At 51.5% G+C, this 27514-nt stretch overlaps 1 protein-coding gene across 8 annotated transcripts; it reads left to right on the top strand.

Moving 5' to 3' along the window:
• The first annotated feature begins 257 nt into the window (after window positions 1-257).
• COPZ2 (COPI coat complex subunit zeta 2) lies at window positions 258-10091 on the top strand. Of its 8 annotated transcripts, XR_004478596.2 has the most exons (11): window positions 462-644; window positions 1374-1448; window positions 2961-3042; window positions 3717-3808; window positions 4239-4294; window positions 4390-4461; window positions 4985-5062; window positions 7101-7152; window positions 7754-7792; window positions 8427-8542; window positions 9748-10091. XR_004478596.2 is itself a non-coding variant. In XM_033410984.2 (10 exons), exons 1-10 carry the CDS (start codon window positions 534-536, stop codon window positions 9793-9795), a joined length of 705 nt encoding a protein of 234 aa, XP_033266875.1. In that variant the 5' UTR covers window positions 474-533; the 3' UTR covers window positions 9796-10091. The 8 variants fall into 8 exon arrangements, 6 of the variants coding, with proteins under 6 accessions (XP_004282729.1, XP_033266877.1, XP_033266876.1 ...); XR_004478597.2 differs by lacking the exon at window positions 4390-4461 and having other exon boundaries at window positions 474-644; XM_033410984.2 differs by lacking the exon at window positions 8427-8542 and having other exon boundaries at window positions 474-644.
• Window positions 10092-27514: the final 17423 nt, after the last annotated feature.

The following is a 27514-nucleotide window of genomic DNA, read 5'->3' as shown; positions in this document are numbered from 1 at the left end:
GAAACTCTTCTATGCAGAGGGGTCTCTCTAAGAGCTGCCCTCATCTGCTCCCACTGCTAGAACCTGTCTCTGAGACCCAAAGGATGACCTGATATATTTGTCCCAACGGTACCTACCAGGAGTCAAAAGACAAACTGGACTTTGCCTGTGTTTTCTGCTGGCCTCAGGACAGCCTGCGGACGTCGGTGCAAACCAAACCCACAAGTCAGAGAGAAGGCAGGAGGGGAAAGAGAGGCCGGTCCTGGGACAAACGGAGGATGCGGGGAGCTGTGGGCTTTGAGGAGACGAGGAGGGCGAGGGGAAGGAGAGGTGAGGGAAGGAGCGCTGGGGTGTGGGCGCAAGGCGGAGAGAGCGGGAACGGAGAGGAGACGAGGGAGGACGAGGAGGGAAGGGCCGCGGGGAAAGGAAGGACACGCGCAGACGAGCAGAGAGGGCGGACGCGAGGCCGGCGGCTGCCGGGGAGGAGCAGGCGGCGGCCCCGGGGGGCGCGGGGCGGGGTGGGGCGGCGCTGTCAGCGCGAGGCGGCGAGCGGAATGCAGCGGCCGGAGGCCTGGCCACGTCCGCACCCGGGGGAGGGGGCCGCGGCCGCCCCGGCCGGGGGCCCGGCGCCGCCCGCCCGAGGCCGGGAGCCCGCGGGGCTGCGGGTACGGAGCGGGCGGCACCGGGGGCCGAGCGGGCGGCGCCAGCTCACAAGTCGCCCGCTGGGCGCTGGGGAACTTGGTGCCGCCCGGACCGGCCGGGGAGGAGCGGCGCCCGCGCAGGCAGAAAAGTTCCTCCGCGCGGACTCGGGAGGAGGCCGGTCTCGCGTCCGCTTGGACGAAGTTCTGGAGCAGTCGGCGCGGGCGGGGGCACGGCTCGGCGGAGCTGGATTGCGATTCTCCCGGAGGGTTAGGGAGCCGCGGGGCCGCCCCGGGCCTCGGGCTGACGTGCGTGCTTCTGGAGTCCGACGGGCCGGGGGCTGGGGGCGCGCGGAGAGCGCGGGTCCAGCCTCGGCCGCTGGCCGCTGGCCGCTGGAGGAGGAGGCTCGGCGCCGCTGTCCCCCCGGCCCAGGTTCTGTGATACACTCCGACTCGGGCTCTGGAGCAGTCAGTGCATGACAGAACTTGGGCCCGGACGGACCTTCCGCACCCAGTGGGCACAGCGCCCACCCGGGGCCTGCAGTGGACCATCTGCCTGGGAGGGGAGCGGGCACCCGAGTGGCCCATGTGGCACAGGGTTGGGCCGGAACCAGCTGTGGACCTTTGGGGTTGGGGTCGCTGGAGCCTGAGGATTGACTCTTGGGACCAGAAGGTCCCGTAGAGCCAATGACAGGAGGTCTACCCTGAATTAGGGGCCAACGGAGCTCTCCCCCCCCTCACCCCGCCCCGTGTCAGTTGCAGGAACCTTCCCTCTACACCATCAAGGCTGTCTTCATCCTAGATAATGACGGACACCGCCTGCTGGCCAAGGTAACCTCCCACCTTCACCGGAGGGCCCCTGAAGACACTGTGCCACAGGCCCAAGAACAGAAGTCCCCACCAAGCTGCCTCTCCTGGCAGGAGGGACCCCACTGTGGGCTCTGCAACTCAGAGCACCTCAGCTGAGACTCCTCCAAAGGCCATTCTGTCCATCCTCCTACCTTGTCAGACTGCTGGCCCCTGAAAGGGGGTGGGGCTGTCTCCTCTGTTTCTAAAATGTTCCCTAAAATGTCTTCTCACCATCTTTTCCACTGGCCTGGGACCCCGGAGTCCTAGTCCCCAGATTCTGAACAAGTAACCTCCACTTTTCTTCCACAGCTTGGTAAACACTAAGGATTTAGAACCAGACAAGATTTTAGAGACTATATAATCCAATTCTTTCATTTCACAAATGAGGAAAATGCAGTCTAGAGAAGCTAAAAGGGTTGCCTGTGGTCACAGGTAGTAATATCCGAACACAGATCCAAACTCAGGTATTTTGACCTGAAGTTCAGGAGGGTGGTTTTCACTGCACCAACTATTCAACTATCTGGTATCTGTGCTAGTGAACATGGCCAGGATAAACCAAACTAGAATAATCCAAAAATAAATGTCTCCCATCAACACAGTTAACTATAGTAGGACTATGGCACCTAAACTAGCTACAAAATGCATTGTAGATTTTTCGTTTTTATGGGTTGAAACTTTTTGACTTCATGACATTGAAATGAGCTTGTTCACCACAGCAGTGGCCAGCAGGGAGACTGCTAATTTGCCTGCAGATGGGGTACTAAGTGGCAAAATCCACATTCAGAAAATTGAAAGCTGAGCTGACATCTCTTGCTGCAGCTGGTCAGAGGTGTCTCGGCAACCAGAAGTTCCAGGGCCTCCTCCCAGCAGATCACATCCATGTTCAGATGCAGGAACTGAGTCAGAGAGAGAGTCTCATCAAACCCAAACAAAACAGCATTGACTTAATTAGGCAGTGTGTGCCAGGAACTTTCCCTTAGATATTTCATCTTCACCATAACCCTGTCTGAAGTCAGACCATCGTTGGTGTTCAATCCCAGCTCTGTCCCTTACAACTGTGAGATGTCAGGGAAGTTACCTGACTTCACGCCTCAGTTTCCACATCCATATAATGTGGATAATAAAGTAGCTGTTGTGATATTATTGTGTTAAAGGGTCCCTGGCTCTGCCTTCTTTCCTGTAGACTCAGGTTAGTGTAGAAACAGTGTGGCCTAGTGACCACCGCAGTCTTTAGCACACTGCACATCTGCGGAATGTACAAAGGCCTTCAAGAAATCAGGACAGGACTCCACGAGAAGGCCTCAAAATTCCTCTATTTGCTCAGAATTTGTGTTTATGGGGAAACAGCGAGCAGACAGGCCTAGAGGGCGGTCAAGAGAAGATGGGGCACGGCAGCAGGGTCCCGCTTGGCCAGCACCCACCATTCCCTGCCACCCATCCAGGGAGGAAGCTCTGTGGAACAGCTGTCACCTTTTCTCCTTCCCTTTCACCTAGTATTACGACGACACATTCCCCTCCATGAAGGAGCAGATGGCCTTCGAGAAAAATGTCTTCAACAAGACCAGCCGGACTGATAGTAAGTGTCCGCCTCTTGCTCGTGCAGAACTTTCAGATGCACACCGTCATCTTCATCTGGACACATCTGTCCCCGTCGGCCTCACACACCCACAGGCCATTCCCTTTTCTTCAGAGGTGCTTTTTCCTCTCCTTCCCAGCTGTTCTCTTCTCTCTTCTTCCTGTGAGCCTTCACTCCCCTCCCTCTCAACCCCCCTCTTCCTGCCTACGGCATGCCTGGACTTCTCTCAGTGGAAGGGGCCGGCACTAGCCTGGGGCACTAGCCTTAGGCATTGCGTATGGTGGGCAAAAGGTCAGCCTTGACCCAGGTTTGTTGACTTCTTAGAATGAGGCAGTCAAGTGCTGGGAATGGAGTAGAGGGTGGGGGGAGGGACACAGAGTAGCCTAATAGTAGTGTCCCTAGTGCGTGTCTTTTCAAGGGTGCTAGTCTTTGCAAGGGTTCTTTGTTTGTTTGGCCTCTCAGCTTGTGGGATCTTAATTCCCTGACCAGGGATTGAACCCGGGCCCTTGGCAGTGAAAGTGCGGGGTCCTAACCACTGGACCGCCAGGGAACTTCCTTTGCAAGGGTTCTCTGGAAGGGGAAGAAGGAAATAGGGCAAGAGGCACAGAGCTGCAGACGGGGAGGAGGGGCCAGGCAGAGGTGACCAGAACTGAGACCCCCCCCTGCTCTTCTAGGTGAGATTGCATTTTTCGGGGGCATGACCATCGTCTACAAGAGCAGCATTGACCTCTTCCTGTATGTGGTGGGCTCATCCTACGAGAACGAGGTGAATTCAGGAGGTTGGAGTGACAAGGAGGCTTGGATTCTGGGGTAGAAGCTGGGAGGCTCACCATTGGTACCCCTCCTTCTAGACTCTGGGGAACTGGGAGCAGCAAGAATGGTTCTTTCTGGAACAGTGCATATCCGTGATGTTCCTTAGATTCCTTGGGTACCAGAAATGGAGTCCTCAGAGGCCTCTGTGTCTTAAACATCACTGGAGAAGGATGTACTCAGTGTCCCACAGCAGGCACTCCAGTGCTTCCAACCCAAACATGGGGAGGGGAGGGGCCCTCTCAGGTCAAACTGCAGTCAGGCTCCAGCCATGTCCTCTCTGAAGAGGGACAGCTGCCCACACAGTCAGGCTCTGAGATTTCCTTTTAGCCTTCTTAACCTCAAGCTTTCTCGTTTTTCTCCTCCCATTATCTGCCCACCCCCAGCTGATGCTCATGTCTGTTCTTACCTGCCTGTTTGAGTCCCTGAACCATGTGTTAAGGTGAGTGAGGCCCTCTATCCTCCAAGGCTCCCATCCCCCAGACCTTGGTACATCACAGAGGCGGGACCCTTCCTCCCTGCTCTTTTCTCCTGAAGTCCCCACAAGACTAAGGCTGGAGCCAGAGCATCCTTCTGCAAGGACCCTGCCCTTTACCTGATCAAGCAATGGTATGGCCAGAAAATGAGGTCTAGAGAAACTAAATGATTTGCCTGAGGTTACAAGCTATTTATATCAGAGCAGAGATTCAAACTCAGGTCTTTTGACTTGAAGCTCAGGGTGATTTTCCCTCCACCCCCATTCAGTGATCTGGTATCTACCCCAGTGAACGCAGCCTGGGTAAACCAAACGCAGATAACCCAAAGATAAATGTTCACAGTCGACACAATTAACTACAGTAAGGCTATAGCACCTGAAGTGCTATGAAATGCTTAAGGGTGGGCACAGGGTCCCTGCTCAAAGTGTGAGGACGGTGGGCAAGGGGAGCTTAAGGAAGCAGACCCGTGCTCTGGGCAGGGATCCCTTGCCCAGGTGCTGCCCTCACTGCCCTTGACATTCTCCTTCCCTGTGCTTGTGCGGGGGATTGGCGGTGGGAAATAAGGCAATCTTTGGAGAGAGCGGATCCGCCTCACCTAGACAGGGACCCAGCTTCTCCTGGCCATGGGGAGGTTCCAGAGCTGTGTCTGCCTTCAGGAAGAACGTGGAGAAGCGCTGGTTGCTGGAGAACATGGACGGAGCCTTTCTGGTGCTGGACGAGATTGTGGATGGCGGGTGAGGAGGAGGGGAGGGAAGAGGGGCTGGTCAGGGACACTCACAGCGGGAGGTGCCCTTGAAAGTCATCAGCTCTAGGTTGCACCCAGCACACTGTTGGCTCTCTGGCCAACTTCTCCCTCCCTTCCCCCAGCATATTCCCAGTGTCCCATCCCCCCTACCCCACTCATGAGGATGGAGGTTGACTTCAATGTTAGCCAAAGAGAAGCACACAAGAAAGTAATCTGGTGTCCAACTATGGCTGACTGTTGACTAGGCAGGGTTTGGGGCGACGGTTTGATTTCCAGTGCCCAGGAGAAGCAGGCAGCACAGATACTTGCCCCTTCCTGGGAAGACTTCCTTCAGGCGGAGCCCTGCTGCTGCCACACCTCCTGCTCTTAGAGGTTCATTCCAACACCAGCTAGACGCGTGACCTGGGCCAGTTACTTACTTTCCTTACTTTCTCCATCTTTCAAATGGAGACAGTAAGGGAACTGCCTCAAAGGGTGTGGGATTAAATAAGGTGACGCAAGTGAAGCTCATGGTTTTCCTTCAATAAATGTTTCCTACTATTGGCATAAGATTATAGTCTTAGGATGGTGGGAACTCTTAGGAGAAGGGTTGGTTAGTGAATTTCCATGGGGGTGGCACAATATTCAGGGAAAAAAAGAAGGTCTGGCTCTGGGGCAAAGGGTAATGGGAACAGATCACCTGAAAGACATCCACGGGCCTCTGTCATTCCATCCATTTAATAGATGAGGAAACAGAGGCTCAGAGATTCAAGTCCCCAAGATCACATGGCTAGGGAGGGGCAGGGCCAAGATCTAAAACATGTGCATGTTTCCAGAGATTGTGCTCTTTCCACAGCACTGTACCACCCTGCTGGGGGACAGGGGCTCTGGGAAGTACTCTGGGAATGGGTACTGTGGGCTTCCTCCCTCCTTCCTCCCTCCTTCCTCCCTCCCTCCTTTCCTCTATAGCTCTTGACTGTCTGCTGCTGCTGCAAGGCCTTGTGCTAATTGCTAGGACCCAAGACTGAGGGGAATAAAACCAGGTTTTGTGGAATATACAATTTGTGTATACAACTTGGTAGACTGTCCTTAAGGAAAGCAAAGCACACACACACACACACACACACACACACACACACACAATTACAAATACAAAATGAGGTGCAGGGCCTTGGAAGGACCTTCACAAGGGAGGGTGTAAGCTTTATCAGCTTCCGGTCTGTGCCCCTAGAAGGCCCAGTTTCTGCCCCCGAGGGGCTCACAGTTTCCCTCCAGTGAAAATCAGGGAAGTGTCAGTGGAGTCAACACCTGAACTGGAGCCTTGGCCTAGGTTGCTCTGTCCAAAGGACCCCTGGTGAGAGATCTGGGGCTGCAAGTGCCCCTGTGATGGGCCTGGGAGAGGCTCTCAAGAAATGTTTTTTCACTTCCTTCTGCCCTGGAGGAGACTCACTGGGTGAAAAGGAGGAGTCACTCAGTCCCCGTGGGCCCTAACCTTCCCACAGTGACTGGCTCTCACCCCTGCACACACCCACACGTGGCTTCAGAACGCCCCCAGGGCATCAGGAAAGAGCGTCAACTAGCCGAGGAAAGCCTCCATAACTGGGTCTGTAGATTCTGATTTTTTGGAGTTCCATTTCTTTCGTGTATGGCATGACCCTGTGGCATAAAATAATAGTGAAACGAGATAGGGACCCCGGGGTGGGGGGGCCTCTCTTCCTTCCCTGCATCTGAATCCATCCCTAGACCCAGAGGTGAAGTGAACTTTCTAGAGGTCTCAGTTTTTGAGTCCCTGCTCTTGACAACCGGATTGTTCTAGACTGGACTGCCCTCACCTGATCTCTAAGTGTTTGCCCAGTGATGATGAAGTGTGGGAGAATCAGAGCTGAGGGTGCTCCGTGGTGAGGGAGAGTTCTGGCTTGAGTATCAGCAGGAAGGTACCTTGGAGGGGGAATGTAGCATACGGCAGGGAAGGGAAGGGCTTAGCAGGGAGCGGAGGCAGAGGGAAGCATGTGGCTGATTTCCCTCTCGGTTTTTCTGTCATCTTGTAGTGTGATTCTGGAGAGTGACCCCCAGCAAGTGATCCAGAAAGTGAATTTTAGGGTAAGAGTCATCCTGCGTCCCCCCTCACTCCCATCTCCTCCAGGCTGCCCTTCCCATCCTCTCCACCTCCTGTCCTCCCTGTATCTGGGCTGCCAGAACCCCGATGGCGGGAACCCAAGCTCCTCTAGCAGAAGCAACCACTGGGGTGATGCACTTGTTGGGGGAGCAGCAGTTTAGAGGAGTGTCAATTAGTAAAAGATATCTCTGTCCTCTCCCCCTGTAGCATCACAAACACCTCACCATCCTCCCTAGTGGGAAGTAGACTGGGGAAATAAATAAATCCTCACAGAGACACCTGATGGCTGCCTTGGCCTTGAGGTTGGCCTTGGGGGTGTATAGATAGAACCTCCCTGCCCAGTTTGGCTTCTCATGTCTGGATGAAACCTTTCCTCTCATCTTTATTCCCCCTCACTCTCTCACCCACCTTGTGCCAAACAAGAAGCTCTAGGACTTCCACTAAGTGGTATACATGTGCAGCTCTGGATCCCCTGATCACTGCATCTGTTCACCGCCACTACCCCCAAGCCCCTTTCCCTCGCCTCTCTTTCTTCACCCAACACCCTCGCCCTGGCCTGACCACCCTGACTCTGCTTCCGTGCAGGCGGATGACAGCGGCTTAACTGAGCACAGTGTGGCCCAGGTAGGCCCCCTCCATCTGCCTTGGCCAGAAAAGGGTTGGTGGGAGGAGAGCAGAGCATCCCAGGGGGACCCAGTGGGGCTATCAAGGCTGAGAAGTCAGGGGTGCAGGAGGGAAGGGATGACAGTGTCAGGCCATCTCTTGGAGACAGTCAGTGGAGGCTTCCAGGGTCCCCTAGGTGACGTGGAGCTGGGTATTAATAAATGATGGACACCTTCCTAGCAGTTCACCTTATCTCCTTCCTGGCTTGGTATAGTTGGATCAAAACCCAGGATGACCTGCCCACCCTGGAGATGGCTGGGTCACTTGTTCCCCAAAGGAATCTGGGGGCTTAGGCCTCTGATGCTTCCCCCAACCTAGAAAGGATACCAAATAGAGTTTTCCTCCAAACCCTCACCCCTGCTGTTTAGGGTCCACGCTGAGATTGTTAAGGGGCCCTTAAATCCATGATGGGATCTAATTCTTACCACTTGCCACCATGTCCCCGAGTGACCTGACTATGGAAGAGTCTACCCCTGTCCTATCTGGAAGTGCATGTGGGGCAGGGGTGAGGTTTCTGGATCTGTGGCTTGACTGGTTTCCCAGCTGTGCAAACTTCCTGCTTGTCAAGCTTGACCTCCATTCTGTCTGCCCACAGGTCTGTCTGCCCGGACTAATTCTGCTTTTATGGAGTTTCCTGCCCTGCCACTAACTACCTCCTGCTGTAATGGCCCAAGCTCAGATGGGCCTGTACCATCCCACGTGGGGCCCCAGGTGTGGTGCCCACTTTCCTGTGACTGCCCTTCGTGCTCACACTGCCTCTCCCTCTTCCCAGTTCCCAATGCCTCCTCCTACCCTGCTGAGATGAATGCAGCCGCATGGCAATTTTCAGGGCTAAAGAGGTTAAGGAGCAGAGCAGATAAGAACAGAAGTGCTGGTGTGAGTCATCCCAGGATGTATGTTGTGCCTTATCACCTACAAGCTGGGTGGCCTAGGGCAAGTTACTCAACTTCTCTGGGCCTCACATAATCACAGGACACTCCTCATAGAGTTATCATAGAGAATTAGATGAGCTAATGCATGGAGAGCTCTTGGCATAGATCCTGTTTTCCAAAGGGGGAAAGAATGAAGGCACAGCACTTTTAATGGAATTCTTGAGTAAAAAAACTGAGGAACTTGCAGGTAGTGAATGGGAGATGAAATGAGGAGAAAGATTTTTGTCGAGAGAAGCAGGAGAACTCCAGGGCCAGGCTGTCCCTAAGAAAGGACGGGGAGTGGGCAGGAGGAAGGGACATACAGTGTGGGATTGACCTTCTTCGAAAGGGAATGAGGCTTGATGGCTGGAGGGACAACGTGAGGGACATACCTGGGGTCCCCACCATGTTGGCATGGTGTGTGCACAGTTGTATGGATCTGTGTAAACATGGGGCTGAGGCGGTTTCCTCAGCAGGATGTTAAAGTGAACACATCTGGGTGCAGGTGACCCTCAGCAGAGTCTGCCCAGGAGCCCTTTGCCAGCTGTGCCACATCAGCAGCGGGTTGGGGTGGGGTGTTGAGGACCTACTGCCAGCCAAAGCCAGAGCTAGGGGTTTGCTGAGGTGTCTGGGCACAGGAAGTGTCAGGCCTGGGCCCGTCTCTGCCTGGACGTGGCACTGTGGGCGGGAGCTTGAATGGCATGGTGTGGGGAGTCAGGGCTGCTGCCACACCCAGGACTGCAGATGCAGGAGCGGAGAGCTGGGCAGGCTCTGGCCTGGGCTGGTTGTTGGCTGCAGCCACTTACGGCTGTTCTTCCCATCTTGACGGCCCGGCCCCACTTACGGCAGGCAGAGATGAGCTGCTGCCACCTAGTGACCGGGGATTATAGGGACGCGTAGAGAGAGGCTATAGACCGCCCCCTCCCCCGTCTCACTGCAGTGTTAATGTACTTGTCATTCCTCCCCAGTAATTCTCTCAACCTTGCACACCCCCACCCCACCCAGGTTCTTCAGTCTGCCAAGGAACAAATTAAATGGTCGTTACTGAAATGAAGGCTGTGCATTCAAGGCTCCCTGCCCCCAGACCATTCCCCCAATCCTGGCAAAAGCACAAAGACCCCAGGGGACACCAGAGACCCCTCTATATCCCCAGGCCTTCCCAGAACTGACTCCCGAGGTCTCCGGCCAGGGACTCTGAGATGCAGAGGTTTGGTTTCAACACTGAGTCACCCCTTCTCACTGTCCTGGCCTGCTCTTTGGGCCTTCAGAACCAGCTGAGCTGCCTTAACTCAGACCTTAGGCATCCCTGGCCCCAGAGCCCAAATAAACCTGCTTTTGTCTCCTGCCAATGGTCTCTTTCTCTCTTGACCTGGGAAGTGTGTGTGTGTGTGTTGGGGGGGGGGGTGGTTCTGATAAGGGCTTCTGCACTGTGGGGGGCTCATCTCCTGGATGCCCAGTTCCAGGGTGTATCCTTGTGGTTGTGTGACTGGGGAGAGGGGTGGGTCAAGGGAGAGGAGACAATTTAACACAGTGACGGGGTGCGACACTGATACTGGGGCCCTATATGTGGTGTGGAGGGCTGGGTATGATTGTGTGACAGGGTAAAAGAGTCATAATGGGAGGAATGGTGCATTTGCGGGGGAAAGGAGAGCAAAAGATGGTGCACACATGGTGGCCCCGCTGGGATTCTTCATCTCGCTTTTTCCATTCTCAGCCTCCAGGAGGGAAGGGCGTAAGGTTTCCTCTGGACAAACTGAGGAACAGCACGCCTGTTTTTCTTGGCTTGCCTGGGAGATTGCCGCGGAATTCCTCTGCTGGCATATACCCTGGGCACTAGAGCCCTGCAAGCTTGCCATGGCTAGGCCCAGATACTAGGGGTGAGGAAGCACCGGCCAGCTCCCGCCTTGTATTTGTGTCCAGAGCACCCAGTGCGCTCGAGGGTGTGAAGAATTGCAGGTCCAAAGGGGGAGACGGGCGGAGGGGCATTCTATAGGCAAATGGAAAGGATGGAGTGACTTTCGGGGGACACGACTCCCCTTTTCTCTCCCCGTTCTAGAAACGCCCCTTTCTCCCTTTCTTTCTCTGACATATACACTTTCTGCGTCACGTACAGAAGTCCCCGAGAGTGTCTAACGTTTCCGCCTGGGACAGCTCGTTTCCCTCCAATCCCTAAGTAAATGCAACGCGAGTCTACGCCCCGCCCTGGCTCCGCCCCTCGGCGCCCCCCGCCGCGGGGAGCCCCTTCCCAGGACCTTATCCACGATCCTATAGCGCCACCTGGAGGGAAAGGTGGGAAACGCGCTCCCTCCGGGCCCACTCCCCCTACTAACTCCGCCCCCAGGGAGGGGACCGAACCCTGCTCCCGCGAGTTAATCGCTGGCCTCCAAACTCGGAGGCAGGGCGTTGCTCTAGCAACCAGCGGGCTGGATACGCCCTGCGAGCTCTGCTCCAGCTGTGGCTCACGAATTTCAGTGTGACGCTGCTGAAAGAAAGTGGCGAAACCTGGGTGTTAGTAGAGACAGTCCCTGCGGGTTATCACGTCCTACATTATAAAATTCTCCAGAACTGGATATTTATAATGGGTATGACTACTTTTGCAATTAGAGAAAATGATAAATATACAGTTATGTAAACAGATTATAAACACTCTGTACACAACCATTCCACCAAATAATGCGACTCCGAAAGGGAAAAAAAGAGTATGCAATTAAATGCTGTCGAGTTCGGGGGCCATTGTGGCGACGGGAAATGAGAAATTTTCCAGAAATACTTTGGCGAATGTTCGGCCTTATCCGGTGCCCGGCTCCATCCACCGCCTCTTAACGACCGCAAGAACCGGAGGGGCAAATTCGCTTCCTAGCAACCGGGTCGCGCCCTCTCGGGTGCTGCAAGCCCAGTAGTGCAGGGACTGGAATGGGAAGGCCCGGCCGTCACACAAACTGGCTCACCGAATGCTGTGGACTATGCGGTGCTTCCCCATTTTACCGAGAGGCACACCGAGGCTCTGAAAGGTTAAAGTATTTACAACAGTTTCCGCAGAGCCGGACTCAGGAGCGGGCACTGCTGGAGCGAGGTGGCTTTCCCGCGCTCCCTATCCAAGGGCCGTCCGAACCCCTCGCCCACACAGGGACAGTACGGGGTTAGGAAGAATGAGCCGAGGGGACATGGCAATGCGGGGAGGCCACCAGAGAGGTGTCCTCGCTCTTTGTGGCCAAAGGACTCTGGGGAGGGGGGCTGCAGCGAAGCAGCCGACCCACGCCCGCGTAGGGGAGAGGGCTGCGCGGAACCGCGCGGGTCTCCGGGGAGCGCCGGCAGGGTGGGGTCGCGGCCTCTTCCTACCGACGCCAAATTTGCAGGCCCGGCTCTCCCGGGCTGAGGCGGAGGGCCCGCTGCATCCCCAGCCCCCTCTCGGCGCCTGCAGCCTCGCGGAGCCGCCAGGACGGCGGGTCTGGTCGTCTGCCTCGAGCTCTGCCCGCTGGCCCCGGCGCCTCCAACCCCTGGGGTGCGCAGCACGCTGGGCAGGGGCGCCGCCTGCCCAGGTCCAGGTTTTGGGAAGGGCAGTCGGCCGTTCCTGGCGGGAGCGGCCCCGGGGCCTGCCTTCCCGTCTGCTCTCAACCCTGGGGCTCCTCCCCGCCTTTCTGCCCTCGTGGGCGACCCGGCGGGTCTTGAGTATCTGTGGGGAAGGGGCTTCAGGGCGCCCCCTTTCCTCCTGCCGAATTGGGACCGGGACACGTCAGAAACCGAGACCTCAGGGGCCCGGGCCCAGCCAGAGGGCGCACGCACACTTTAGCACTGGCCCGGGGCTCGGGTGCAGGGGGGACGATAGATACACCTAGACCAGGATAGGGACACAGAGGTAGTACCACCAGGCCCTCGGACCCCCTTTATACCGTTCTCAGCCGATGGCCCCTTCTCTGGCTCCTCTCGCCCCCTGCTTTCCGGCCATTGGCTGGCAGGAAGGCAGAGCTGGTCGGATTGGTCTGCGTCCAGACAGTGATGGATGGCTCCGCTCTGACTGGACAGCGGCCGAGACGGTGTCCGCTTCGCGGCTCAGTTTGGCTAAGGTGGGACCAAACAGCCCTGGGGAGTGGGTAGGTGGATGAGCTGGAGACCGGCCTAAGGCTCAATCTTTCCGTGCTCACAATCTCCCTTTAAACTCTACAGAGAAAAAAAATCCTACCCCTAATTCCCTGTAGATACCCTTTAACCCCGGAACCTGATGTAGGCAAAATTGAATAATTTACCCAAAGCAGTTTGGACACAACCCTATGGACCTCCCTTTCCCTCCAAACTGGGTCTCATTCATTTAACAATATTCGTGCATTCCGTTTGTTCGTTCACTCGTTCATTCATTCACTCAAATATTTGAGTGTTTGCCAGGAGCCTGGCACTAGGGAAAGAAAGGGAGACTGATTAGCAAGTGATTGGGCCCAGAGGTGGCAGTGGGGTGGGGGTGGAGGGTTGAAAGGAGAAAAGGGATGAGAGATATTTCAAGGTAGAAATACCTTTAAAAATCCAACGGTGGGGCTTCCCTGGTGGCGCAGTGGTTGGGAGTCCGCCTGCCGATGCAGGGGACGCGGGTTCGTGTCCCGGTCGGGGAGGATCCCACGTGCCGCGGAGCGGCTGGGCCCGTGAGCCATGGCCACTGAGCCTGCGCGTCCGGCGCCTGTGCTCCGCAACAGGAGAGGCCACAACAGTGAGAGGCCCGCGTACCGCAAAAAAAAAAAAAAAAAAAAAAAAAAAATCCAACGGTGTCCTTTATCTGAGTGGTGTTAAAAATTCAGAGTTTGCGTTCTGTGTTCTTTCCTGTGGGTAAGTCATTCTTAACGAAAAAAGTAAATTAATCAAATGGCTGCCAGGTTTGACTCTATCGTCAGCATCTGTGTGGTCCTCATCTGTCTGCTAATCTCTTCTTCATCTCTTATCAACTAAAACTGGAAAATACCTTAGATGAGGATCCACAGAAATCAGAGTGATTGTGAGCACGTGTGGACTTTATATTGTATATACAGACGAGTACCATCCCTCAAAACAGACTCTTTGGTAAGAAAAGCAGTATTGATAAAAGTAACAATAGTAGAAGCAAAATTAAGTTTCTTTTGGAATAGATAATTTCAATAGACATTTATTAACTGGCTGTTCTGAGCCAAAGACCTTTTAAAAAATGTATTAATTAATTAATTTGGTTGTGCCGGATCTTAGTTGTGGCTCGCAGGCTCCTTAATTGTGGCATGTGAACTCCTTAGTTGCAGCATTCATGTGGCATCTAGTTCCCTGACCAGGGATGGAACCCGGGCCCCCTGCATTGGGAGTGTGGAGTCTTATCCACTGCGCCACCAGGGAAGTCCCCCCACCAGACACCTTAATGGGGGTTGGTGGGAGCTTCTAAGATGAACTGGAAGACACGGTTCCTGACCTAAGGAGATCACAACTTGACTGGGAACAAAGAAATTAAAAATGTTGACAAAGGAGATGGTGTTACATAGTTATTTCACAGAAAGAAGTTGGGGGGAAAGACACCACAAAGGGAGAAAGTGTGTAAGCAAAGCAAAGAGGCAGAGAATCCCTGTCTAAGGAATTGCAGGTAGGTACATGTAGCTGGACTGGAGGATGTGTGTCTCTGTGGGGAGGTCCGGGTATGCTGAAGCTTGAAGCTTCTCCCTAAACAGGTTGTGACCGGATCAAGGCCAGTGTTGAATGTCACGGTAACAAATCACTGCAGTTTACTGAGTTGACTAGTCTGTGCTCCTTAGAAATACTATTGTCAAAAAAAAAAAAAAAAGAAATACTATTGTCTTCAAAACAACCTAACCACTTAGATGCTGTCAGACCTATTTTTACAACTGAGAGCCCAGGAATTTGAATAATCTGCCTCAGGGCACAGGTGAGATTGAATCCCAGGCTGGTCTGACTCCAGTGCCCACTCCTCTTTGCCCCAGCCACGGAGCCTGATTTGTATTCTGAAGGTGATAGGGATTTTCTAGCAGTTAAGGGATATCAACTCTGTGTTTTCAGCAAGGAACTCTGCCGGCAACGTGGAATGTCTACTGAAGGGGGAAATAACAATCTAGGCTCAGCGCAAGACCTACAGAAGGTAGTCATTTTCTTTTTTTAATTTTTATTTTATTGGCCGTGCCACATGTGGGATCTTAGTTCCCGACCCGACCCGGGATCGAACCTGCGCCCCCTGCATTGGAAGCCCGGAGTCTTAACAACTGGACCACCAGGGAAGTCCCAAGGCAGTCATTTTCATTATAGTCACTTCCCATTCTTTATCTAAACAGTGCCATCCAGCTTGATTGTGCATCTTGTCACCAAACAGCTGACAAAAATCAAGTCTACTCAGAGTTTGAAGAGTTACTGCTTTTGAATGAATTCAGATAATTGCAGGGAATCATTCCACAACAGGGCTTCCAAAAGGACCACTTTGTTAGGGACAATGATTTGACATTTATGTTCTGAAAAGTATGTTAAAAAGTGATAAACCAGTGGTTTCCAGTAGGGAGAGGGAAAGGGAGAGGGGTAAATTAGGAGTAGGTGATTAAGAGGTACAAACTACTATGTATAAAATAAATAAGCCACAAGGGTATACTGTGTAGCACAGGGAATATAGCCAATATTTTATAATAACTGTAAATGAAGTATAATCTTTAAAAATTGTGAATCACTATGTTGTACACCTGAAACTTCTATAATAGTGTACATCAACTATACCTCAATAAAAAAATTTTAAAGTAATAAATCCACTTTATAGCTTATATATTTGGCTCCCTTTTATCACCCTCACCTACACCCACTCTAAAAATACACACACACACACACACACACACACACACACACACACACACACAAATGAAAGAAAAAGAAATGGCAAGAGAGATCTGATTCCTTTTGACCAGATGCACAGTTTGTCTTTATCCAGACACCTGATTTTTTTTTTTATAATAGCTTTGTTGAGATATAATTCACACACTGTGGAATTTACCCTTTAAAAAAAATTTTTTTAAAGATCTTTATTGGAGTATAATTGCTTCACAATACTGTGTTAGTTTCTGTTGTACACCAAAGTGAATCAGCCATATGCATACGTATGTCCCCATATCCCCTCCCTCTTGAGCCTCCCTCCCATCCTCCCTATCCCACCCCTCTAGGTCATCGCAAAGCACCGAGCTGATCTCCCTGTGCTATGCTGCTGCTTCCCACTGGCTATTTTACACTCGGTAGCATAGATATGTTGTTGCTACTCTCACTTCACCCCAGCTTCCCCCTCCCACCCCGTGTCCTCAAGTCCATTCTCTATGTCTATGTCTTTATTCCTGCCCTGCAACTAGGTTCATCAGTAACTTTTTTTTTTTAGATTCCATATATATGTGTTAGCATACAGTATTTATTTTTCTCTTTCTGACTTACTCCACTCTATATGACAGACTCTAGGTCCATCCACCTCACTACAAATAACTCAATTTCGTTTCTTTTTATGGCTGACTAATATTCCATTGTATATATGTGCCACATCTTCTTTATCCATTCATCTGTCGATGGACATTTAGATTAGTTCCATGTCCTGGCTATTGTAAATAGTGCTGCAATGAACATTGTGGTACATGTCTCTTTTTGAATTATGGTTTTCTCAGGTTATATGCCCAGGAGTGGGATTGCTGAGTCATATGGTAGTTCTATTTTTAGCTTTTTAAGGAACCTCCATACTGTTCTCCATAGTGGTTGTATCACTTTACATTCCCACCAACAGTGCAGGAGGGTTTCCTTTTCACCACACCGTTTCCAGCATTTATTGTTTCTAGATTTTTTGGTAATGGCCATTCTGACCAGCGTGAGGGAGACACCTGATTTTTAAGGCATTGAAAACATGTATCGGGACTTCCCTGGTGGCGCAGTGGTTGAGAATCCTCCTGCCAATTCAGGGGACATGGGTTCAGTCCCTGGTCCTGGAAGATCCCATGAGCCGCGGAGCAACTAAGCCCCTGCGCCACAACTACTGAGCCTGCGCTCTAGAGCCAGTGAGTCACAACTACTGAAGCTCACGTGCCTAGAGTCCATGCTCTGCACCAAGAGAAGCCACCACAATGAGGAGCCCGCACACTGCAAAGAGTAGCCCCCACTCGCCGCTAGAGAAAGCCCGCGCGCAGCAACGAAGACGCAACGCAGCCCCAAAAAAGTGTGAACTGTGAACTTATTACATGTATGTGAACTGTCCCCCCCCCAAAAAAAAAGATTAAAAAAATATGTATCTTATTCTCGTGGCTGCAATGAGCCCTCATCCAGGAAAACTTGAGGGTAGAAGGAAACTCTGAAAGTCATGGGGGCAATGTCCCTTCCTCCAGGCAACAGCTTCTTAGTGATTGACAGGGATTCATGGGGTGGGTATGTTGGGGACATATGGGAACATATGTGGAGACATGGGTTCTCTGATGGAATGATTGGAAGAGACTGGCCTCAGCTGCTTCTGGGTCTCGATGGTTTAGGGATCATCCCTACCCCTCTGGAGGGTCGAGGCGTGTGTTCGGAAGGTTAGGGGGCTCCTGGAACAGTCTCTCCTAAGAAATGGCTGGGAAAGTCCAGAATTCAGAACTTGGTTATGGGGAAGCAGATGAGATTTTTAAAAACTTTGGAAACCAAAAAATATCTCAGGGTTCTCCGAAAGCCTGCAAGTAGAATAGACTCTCACAGGTCTGTCCAGAAGATGGCGCCGTAAGACCAGCCCCACTTCCTTCCTTTCTGGCGGGGCGGGGATCAGGATGTGGCCGTGGAAAGGCCCGCAGGAATGACATCTAGCTGAGCCTTGGACCCTAGACCACAGAGCAGAGCCTGGTGCGTGCCGGTGGGGTGGGGGGACCTTGGCTGGGAAGAGGGGCTGAGAGACCCTAGGAACTAGGGGCAGTTGTGCTGAGAAAACAGGGCCCCTGTTGAATACAGTGTCAAGAAAACCAGACCTCCCTTCCAACACTTCAGATTTGACCCCGTTCCCCAGGTAGCTTGGAGGTTGGGGAAGGGGGGTGAGGGACTCGAGCACTGAAGAAAGTTTATGCTTTGAGGTAGGAAAAGGAAGTTGGGTGGTTCCGGGAGAACAAGCAAAAGAGCTTCAGCTGAGGAAAGTGAAGCTCAAAGGATGACTTACCCAATGTCACACAGCGAACAAGTGACAGAGCTGGGACAGCAGTGGGGGTTTCCTGAAACCCTGCTTACCTCTCTGTGACCCTGGGCTCTCTTGATTCAAAACCCTAATTCACATGTTCTTTGCATGTTCTCAATCAGATTTATTGAGGTATAATTTACATACACTAAAATTCACACATTTTAAGTCTACATTTCAGTGAGTATTGACACCTGTCTGTAGGTAGTTTGTAGAGTTTCTAACTCCATAGTGTTTTCTGTTTGCTTGTTTTGGCCACACCGCCCAGCTTGTGGGATCTTAGTTCCCTGACCAGGGATTGAACCCAGGCCCTCGGCAGTGAGAGCGCTGAGTCCTAACCACTGGACCGCCAGGGAGTTCCCTCCACTAGTGTTTTTTTAAATAATGAAATAAATGACTGTCATCAACTGCGTTTATCTTCGAACAAAGGAAGGAGAATTTATATACAAAATGCAGAATAGCTCCTTGTACAGATTTCTTTAAATAGGATTTATGTAAATAACACACTTGTCAAGTTCTGTGAAAGAATTCTGTTTCCTCCACATAAGTAATTGTATTTGCACTCCCAACTGCTGTGAGGGAAGCAGGTGTGTCCTCCCCACTTGACAGGTGGGGCAACTAAAGCTGCTTTCTGGTCTTGGGAGCAGAAGCAGTGAGGTCTGAAACCCCATAGGCTTCACTTTGAAGAAAGGTCTGTCTTCTGTTAGAGCACTGCACTTGGACCCAGCAGGTCTGCCTTCCTGTTTGTTCCCTGGTGAGCCCAGAATGTTTGCTGGAGCCGGCAAGATGGAGCATCATGACTGACAAAATGGCTGGGATCGGGCTAATGGGTATGTGGGTGGGTGCGTGAGTGGAGGAAGGAGATGGAGAATCACACACACTTCCCCAGATTCCAGTAGAAGCTTTGGGGGCACTATTGCCCCCGAAGTGAATCAGAGAAGGTAAGGTCCTGGAAAGCCTTGCAGAACACTGTGCCACCCCCGCCCCTCCCCCCAAGGAGGATTAGGATGTAGGGCATCTGTTTGTATGCAACAAGGATGAAACAAGTGTTTATGAAGGCTGCAGAAGCATGCCAGGATGCTAGTCCAGGCACAGAATGAATTTCTAGGACCCGAGATTAATCCTACTCCATCCTGAAAAGCTGAAAGAAACAAAAAGGGTAGGTCTCTTGCTTTGTACCCCCTTTACCCTGGGGGGTGCATTTGGAGTCTCCTTTAAGTTCTAGCTGAATAAACTGAGAGGAGCTAAGGTGTAGCTCCTGGGAAAGAGACAAAGAGGGGCTAGGAAGGCAAGGAGGAAGTATCAGGGGAGAGACAGGAGGCTGGGGCTGAGAGAGCCCAGGGCTTGGGAAGGCTCTTGTCTACCCTGCCGCATGCATGCACAAGCACCCCTCCAAGAAGGGGCCCTCCAGAGGATGCTTAACTTAAAGCTGAGACCCTGGGCAGCAGCCGGGAGGGGGGAATTGGGGTGTCCCAGGGCAGATCAACTCAAGGGAGCTATTTGTAGAGTCAGAGTCTCAGAGTCTGCTGCGTTCTAGCTGCTTAGAGCTCTGGGTGGCAAGAGAAATAAGGAGCTTCCCTGATGACAATCTTTCTCCTCCTCCTCTTTCTGACTCTCTTCTTCCTTCCACTCTCCTTAAACCTACTGAATCCCTTAGGCAGCTGGGATCAACATAAGCTAGAGACTTATTCGTGTACAAGGGAAATTGGGGAGCCTGGAAACAGCAGAACCTGGGAGAGGAATCCGTGTACAGGGCAAATGAGGGGAGCCTGAAAACAGTTGAATCTAGGGAAATGGAACTGCCTAGTGAGAGAGCAAGAGGGTTCTGGAAACTGCCAAACCCAGGGAGGCCAATTTGTGTCCCTGGGAAACATGGGGAGACCTGGAAACAGCAGGATCTGGGGAGACAGTTCGTGTACAGGGGGGCAGAGAGAGAGAAGCCTGAAAACAGTTGAATCTGGGGAGGTAGATTCGTGTGCAGGGGGAGCAAGGGGAGACTGGAAACTGCACAATCTGGGGAGATGGGGCAGTGTACAGTGGAAGCCAGGGCAGCCTGAAAACAGGGGCTCTCAGGGGATGGATCTGTGCAGGATTACAGTTGGGGGATGGGGGGAGCCTGGGAAATCTGATGAGGCAGATGGGGGCAGGGACACAGGCAAACACAGGAGTGGTCAGAAAGGTGGTTGTGTGGAATTGCGGGCGCAATGGAACCCCCTTCCGAGTAGGTTTGAGTTAAGACTCCTTTGCAGCCCCTTCTTCTAGACAGGGCAGGATAAGGGAGTAGATCTCCAATGGGGACCCAAGATTTCACATGGCAAGAAGAGAAGGGTCTTTTTAATTTTTTTTTTAATTTTACTTATTTTATATTTGGCTGCATTGGGTCTTCGTTGCTGCGTGCGGGCTTTCTCTAGTTGCAGCGAGCGGGGGCTACTCTTCATTGTGGTGCGCGGGCTTCTTACTGCGGTGGCTTCTCTTGTTGCGGAGCACGGGCTCTAGGCACGCGGGCTTCAGTAGTTATGGCTCGCAGGCTTCAGTAGTTGTGCCTCTTGGGCTCTAGAACACAGGCTCAGTAGTTGTGGTGCACCGGCTTAGTTGTTCCGCGGCATGTGGGATCTTCCCGGACCAGGGCTCGAACCCGTGTCCCCTGAATTGGCAGGAGGATTCCTAAACACTGTGCCACCAGGAAAGCCCAAGAAGAGAAGGGTCTCTGTGGGCAGTTGCTCTCCTGGTCCTAAAATGAGCAAAGCCTGGAATTCTCTAGGGTAGCTGAGGGTTGGAGAGGGTGGGGATGAGGAGGTTGAAGGAGCTGCCCTGTCCCCCATCTTCCCCACCCCTCTCTGAGAGGGACAGCCCTCTTTTTCCCTGTCCACCAACCAGCCTGACCTCTCCCCCCAGAGGTTCACTTCTGAGTGACAGACGGACAATGACAAAGCTGCAGACAATCGACTGAGGGAGGCCCCACAAAAGCTCCCCCCCCCCCAGAGGGGCCCTGGGCTAGCGGGCCAACGGGTACTGTCACATCAGTGGAGCGCCTTCAGGTGACAGGCCTTCAGAAGACAGGGTGACGTCAGGCTTAGAGAGGCCTGAGATTCTTGGGATTCTGCCTGTGCCTCTTGGAAACCAGTTTCCCAGCCTACTGCCTCTGAGAGAAGAAAGGGAGGGGCACCAGCGGGCTCCTAGCAGAAATCGAAGCCGGCTTCCACTCTGCTGGCTGTGGGATCTTGGGCCAGTGATGGTCCCTGTCTGGGTCTCAGTTTTCTCATCTGTAAAATGAAGGATTGATCTAGAGCTCTCTCTAACAGGAGGATCCTAGCTGACTCAGGAGAGACAGCCCAGAGTAGCATTTCTTCTCATTCACTGATATTGCTCAGGACTTCACAGGCAAACACAGTGGGGGGAGGCTGGCATTTTGGATGTTGTGGGAGTGTCTAAGCAAGCTTTCCCTGGCTGGGATGAGGACTTCAACACTTCTTATCACTCTGAGGGGTCCCCTCCCTTAAAGCAAAATTATTCTTTCCGCCAACCACCCTGGATTTCCGGGCTTGTGATTTAGCCTGAAATGTGGAACCTGCACCCTGTCCCACATGCTTTGCCCTGCTTCCATGCTGGCCTCCCCCCAGCCCCTGTGTCCTCTTTTGCCTGTGGCCTCTGTTATTACCCTGTTTGTCCTGAAGCCAGGGATGTTTGGGAAGGGGGCCATGTTTGGCATCTTGTCATGCAGCCTCAAAGTCTCAGGGAGGGGACCCTCCTCCCCCAACAGAGAGACCTCGAAGTACCCCAAGGCCCTGTGGCCTCACAACCACCCCTCGCTCACTGCCAAGCCTGGAGAAGGCACATGTGCACCACTCGCGAGACTGCCTGCTGGCAGTGTAGCTGAGACCACCTATAGACCAGGACTGGCAGCGTGGGGAGCACACTGTGTATGTGATGGGGAGGGGATCGAAGGAACGTGGGCCTAACTCAGGCCAGGCCTGTCTCATTTGAGTAGCAGCCTCTCCATTCCTCCTCTTAGTCTGAGAAACCAGTAGGCGTAACACAGGGACACATGCTCTGATTTCTCCAGAAACCCTCCTCCCCTCCAGTCTGTGCAGAAGAAATGATTTCTAGCGCTTGCAGAATCAGAATGGAAGAGTCCTGCCCAGGTGGAGGGGGCCTAGGGTTGCTTGCCTCACCTCTCTCTCGGGGGTCTTCGGTGACCTGCCTCAACATAACCAAGGAGGGGGAGGAGGAAGAGTCTCTGGGGAATAGTGCTGGGAGCTGGACCCTGGGAGTCCAGTGCCACCAAAGATGGCCTCAGGTGCACAGAACCTCTTCCCAAGGGCAGCCAGTCGTTCCTAAACGCGGGAGCACACCGCCTCTCTCCCACTCCGCTCTCCTCCGCACTATTAGGGACGCACCCGCAGTTTTTAATGAGCCTCGAGGATGTGGGAGTTGGAAGGGTAGTGGGCTGGGCAGAGGAGGGTGGGCTCCGCCAGGAGGCAGGGAGGAGGGGGAGGGGATCTGATTAGAATCCGGGCCGTATGGCGAACTCTGCGGAGATGGAGGTAATCACTGAACGGGCGAGACAGCGTGCTCGGCGACAGCAGGCGGCCTGGCCGTCGCCATGGCAACCGCGGCCTCCGGGGCGCGCCGCTCGGCGCTGCTCGGCGTCCGCGGCGGAACATCTGCTTTGCACTGGGCTGCTGGTAGCCCGGGGGCGCGGGCGCGGCTGCTCCCCCCACCCCGCAAAAAAGAAACAAATTAGGCCAACTGTCCAATGAGGGGCCGCAAATGTATTTATTAATGCGAGGGAAAGGTTGTTCCGGAGCGCAGTTTGATTAATGTTTGAGTCTTCAGCTTGTCAGTCTGGTTTTGTCTCCCGCAAAAGGGGAAAGGGAGGGGGTGGGGGGGCTGGAAGGGGAATGGGAGGAAAGAGACAACAAAGCGGGAGGGGATGTTAATAGCCAAATAGGCTCTTTTTCATGTTTCCCTCAGCCTGCCACCCTTGATGGATGGCTCAGACAGAGACCGGAGCGCATCGGGGAGACGCGAGCCCCTCTGGAGAGCTGGGGGAATGGAGGAGGGGGGGGCTGCTGGAGCCTGGCTGGGGTCTGTGGGGAGGGGACTCCCGGAGGGCTGCAAGGAAAGGAATGGCCCCAGGAAACGGGCAACTCCTGGAGGAACCGGAGGAAATTGTCACAAACTGTTTACAAGTCTCCCCTGTTTGCAACCTCGGGGCCCCGAGACAGCACCGGAGGGTGGAGGGTATATGTCCTCGCTGGATTACAGGGAGGGAGGGGAGCTTTCACCCGTGGTTTAGGGCTGGGAGAAGGGAATATGGCTCCACATCCTTCTTTCTCTCCTCCACTGTTCTCTTTGCTCTCACCTCCTCTGCCATATTTGCCATCTTCCCTTTTTGCTCCATCTTCCCTCCCTTTCTCTTTGTCTCTTCCCCTATTGTTTCTTTCCTCCATCTTCCCCGCCTCTCTTGGTGACATCAGCTGGCTGTGACAGGGTCTGCCTTGCTGAGATGTCTTCTGTGAACACAGTCTGAACACATACAATGCATCCTATTTTGTGTCTTCTTTTCTGGAGAAGGAACCAAGTGCCCCATTGGAACCCCAAACTTGACCTGAATTACGAGAAAACACACCCCTACTCCTTCTCCATCCTCCCCACCAAACCCTCCACAGCCCCAGCCCACTAGGAATGCCGGGTGGAAGCTGAAAATTACAGATTTCTGGCCAGGCCTGGGAGTCAGAAACACAGGAACGGGTCTGTAAATGCAGATCGTTCTGAGGTTTGAGGCTTCCTCTTTACTATCCTTTGCCAAAAAACAAAATAAAAAGAAGAAAGTAGACCTTTAAAGCCCAGGCCAAATTTAAATATGACTTTGCTACTCATTTTATCTTGTTTTACAAAAAAGGATTGAATTTATACACCCAAAGAGCTTTGCAAGAGTGAAGTTATTAAACATTGTAAAGCTGTTTGAGCAGATCAAAGCCCCACTTTCCTTGGAAATTTTTTATTTATTATCATTGGTGTCACAATTATTATTATCTAAAGCCTTGGGGTGGGAGGATTACCTTTTTCATGGCCATAGCCAGGGCTCTGGAATTAGACCATCTGTGTTGAATCCTGGTTTTTCTGCTCACTATCTGGATGACCATGGGCAAATTACTTAGCTTCTCAGAGCCCCAGTTTCCTCATCAGTAAAATGGGGATTATAACTGTCCATAGATCACTGGGTTGTGGGAGGGATCAATTAGATAATCTGCATAAAGTGTATAGCACTGTGTTTGATGGTTATTTTGTGCTCAATACATGTTGGCTGTTATATTATTATTTGGTTATAGACCTTTTTCAAACAGATTTCATGATCACTAACCTGAACATGCATTGTGTTCCAATTATATAAATGGCATTACATCAAATATAAGATGAGAAGAGAGCTAAACATGATGTCTTCTCTTGAAGGGCTTACAGTCTTTCTTAGGAGAAAGAATAGATACATTAAAATTACAAATCATCTAAGGAGTCATGTGCCAAGTGCCAAAAAAGCAGTATAGATGCCAAATGTTTTCAACACTCAGCTCTGAGAGAAGGGTTGCAGGGTGTGGAGCTTGGGCCCCCCCATGGAGCCATGGAGCCTAGGTCTCTAAGGAAGTGACAGAGTGGAGTAGTATGGAGAGGTGAATGAATGGCAAGAGCAAAGGCCAAGAAGAAGGCTTGCTCATGGATGAGTTGTTTTGGCTGGATCTAAAATGGAAACTTGAGGAAAGTATTAAACATAGACACATGGGGAGATGTATATATATATATATATATATATATATATATATATATGTACATATATATATACATTTTTTTAAAGGGAAGATTAGTGATAATACGTAGAATATATCAATAGGAGAGAGACTGGAGACCAGGGAGCCAGTAAAGTGGGACCTGGACCAGAATGGAGAGGAAAGAGTAAATGTGAGAAATGTGAAAAAGTTTGATGACCAGATGTTAGGAAGACAGACAGGGAGAAGGAGAACAATTAGGCACTAAGCCCTAAGGCTTTGAACCTGGGTGCAGGGGAGGAAATCTACAGCAACATTGTTTGGTTATCATTAACTTAAGTTCCGGTTGGAGCCCCATATGCCTTAGTTTAGCAGGTCACTGTACAGCCTGCTGCCACAGGCTTGTTCATGTGCATTCATATTTATTGGGTGTCCATTATGGATTGAGTAGGTGGGAAGTCAATGTTATCCATCCTCCATCAGTGTGACACGTGTTTTGAGTTGTTGGGAATTGATTACCCTGTACATCTTCGTTTGCCCACCTACCTCCTTCATGCCTCAACTTAGAGGTTAAGGGTTCATCCTATGTGGCAAGTATAAATAGCCCTTTTGGGGAGCAAAACCTGGGGCTCAGCTCAAGCAGCCCAGTACTTTTAACAAATGGGCCCCAGAGAATGTGTCTATAACATAGGCGCTATTCTCCAGGAGCTGAAACGATAAGATGGTGTGCAGTTTGACTGTCAAGTCATGAGGCAAATTTATAAGCAAATGCTCTAGGAGTCATTCCTCTCTTTGAGGAAATTTCCTCCAAAGTCATCTCACCAGGTGGCTGCACTTGTTACAAATGCTTCCATTGCTTGAAACATTTGTGAAGGTTTCATGAGAATTAGCTTCAGAGTCTGTAGCACATTTGTTCTGCTCTCCTCAGGGGTACCAGATTTTCATCCTTGGAAGGTGGGATGCTTTGACTGTTTTTCTTAGGTTGGCATTTTCCCAAAAAGTTTCCAAACTGTTTTTAGCAAAGTGTTGAAATAAAACCACAGTCTCCTATAAAGAGCTTGACTACTGAACGATCCCAGACTGGCTCCTGGACAGGGGGTGAAGGGAGGTGGGGATGGAAATAGCTGTAAAGGACATTGCTGAGAAAGTTGATGAAATTTGAATGTGGACTGTGAATTACATAATAGTCTTGCGTAATGTTAAATTTCGAATTTTGGTAACTATACTGAGGTTGTTTGTATAAGAGAATGCCTTTGTTCTTAAGAAATACATACTCATGTATTTAGAGAAAAAGGGACACGAGGTCTCCAACTTACTCTCCAAAAGCTCAGGAAAAATATGCATATGTAAACATGTGAACAGAGAGGAATAAAACAAATGGAGGTAAATGTAAACAGTGGGTGAATCTGGGTAGAGAGCAAATGGGAGTTCATTGTACTACTTTTGATAATCTCTACTTGAATTTTATCAAAATTAACAGTTATCAAAAAACCAGCTCTATCCTCCATTTGAAGGAGAGACTCATTTAGACGTTGATTCTTTCAAAATAGTCCTCTCAGGAGGCACAGTATTCATCAGTGCTTTATAGGGGGTTGGATGAAGATGCAGAAGACGAGCTCATCAGATCTGAGGCTGAAACAGCTGGTGAATATTTTGGGTGACGGGTTCAGGATCTAAGACATCAGTAGGATGGGAACGCTGGCCCAAATTGAACACAGTGAAACACAATAACGCTCTATCAGTGTTAGTTAAATTGAATTAAGTGAGGTAAAATTTTAAAGGGTTAAATTATAAGTTTTATATTTATTACTAAAAGTATTAACTCAATAGACATGAGGATGACATGGCCTAAGGGTGGCATATACCAAAACAAATCAGTTGAGGTGACCGCAACCTCAGTATGCTGATACGATATAGAGGCTACTATGATCTGTAGTGGCCATAGAAAATTCTACAGTCTGATCTGCATTAATAAAAATACAGTATCCAGAACAAGGGAGGTAATAGTCTTTCTCTGTCTTGTGCCCATTGGACTTTATCTAGAGCTTCAGTTTAGGCCTGTGGCAGTGTTTATAAAGAAAGACATTGCTAACGAAAAGCGGCACAGAGAAAGAGAACAGTGAGATTTTGAAATGAGAGCAGTTGAGGAAGCGCTGAAGGAACTAGGGATGTTTAAATTCCCAACGGTTTCAGGCTTCCCTGGTGGCACAGTGGTTGGGAGTCTGCCTGCCAGCGCAGGGAACGCGGGTTCGAGCCCTGGTCTGGGAGGATCCCACATGCCGCGGAGCAACTGGGCCCGTGGGCCACAGCTGCTGAGCCTGCGCGTCTGGAGCCTGTGCTCTGCAACGGGAGAGGCTGTGACAGTGAGAGGCCCGCGCACCACGATGAGGAGTGCCCCCCCCCCTCTGCAGCTGGAGAGAGCCCTCGCACAGAAACGAGGACCCAAAGCAGCCAAAATTAAATATAAATAAATAAATTCTCAAGAGTTCCTATTGATGGCCTTCTAGACATTGGATTGGCAGTTGAACTGAGGAGGAAAAGTTTACACATTCTCTCTCCATTGCTTCACAAGGTAAAAATAGGACAGAATGATGGGAAGTACAGGGAAACTTAATACGAGAAAGGATTTTCTAAACGTTAAAATAGTCTGAAAATGGAAAAGGGTTACCTTGTGAGGTAGTGAGTTCTCTGTCATTGGAAGTATTCAAAGAAATATTATCAGGGCTACTGTAATAAGAATTCTGGCAGCAGGAAGGACTCTGGGTTAGATAGACCTTTCTAGTCCCTTGACATCTGAAATTCTAGGCAATCAAGTGTCTGTTTAGAAAAAAACAACCCACCAACCTCATTACTCTGT

This window comes from Orcinus orca, chromosome 19, assembly GCF_937001465.1.
Source record: "Orcinus orca chromosome 19, mOrcOrc1.1, whole genome shotgun sequence".
NCBI classification, from domain to species: domain Eukaryota; kingdom Metazoa; phylum Chordata; class Mammalia; order Artiodactyla; family Delphinidae; genus Orcinus; species Orcinus orca.
The sequence above is the reverse complement of the archived record's forward strand: the minus strand, read 5'-3'. Positions and strand labels throughout refer to the sequence as shown.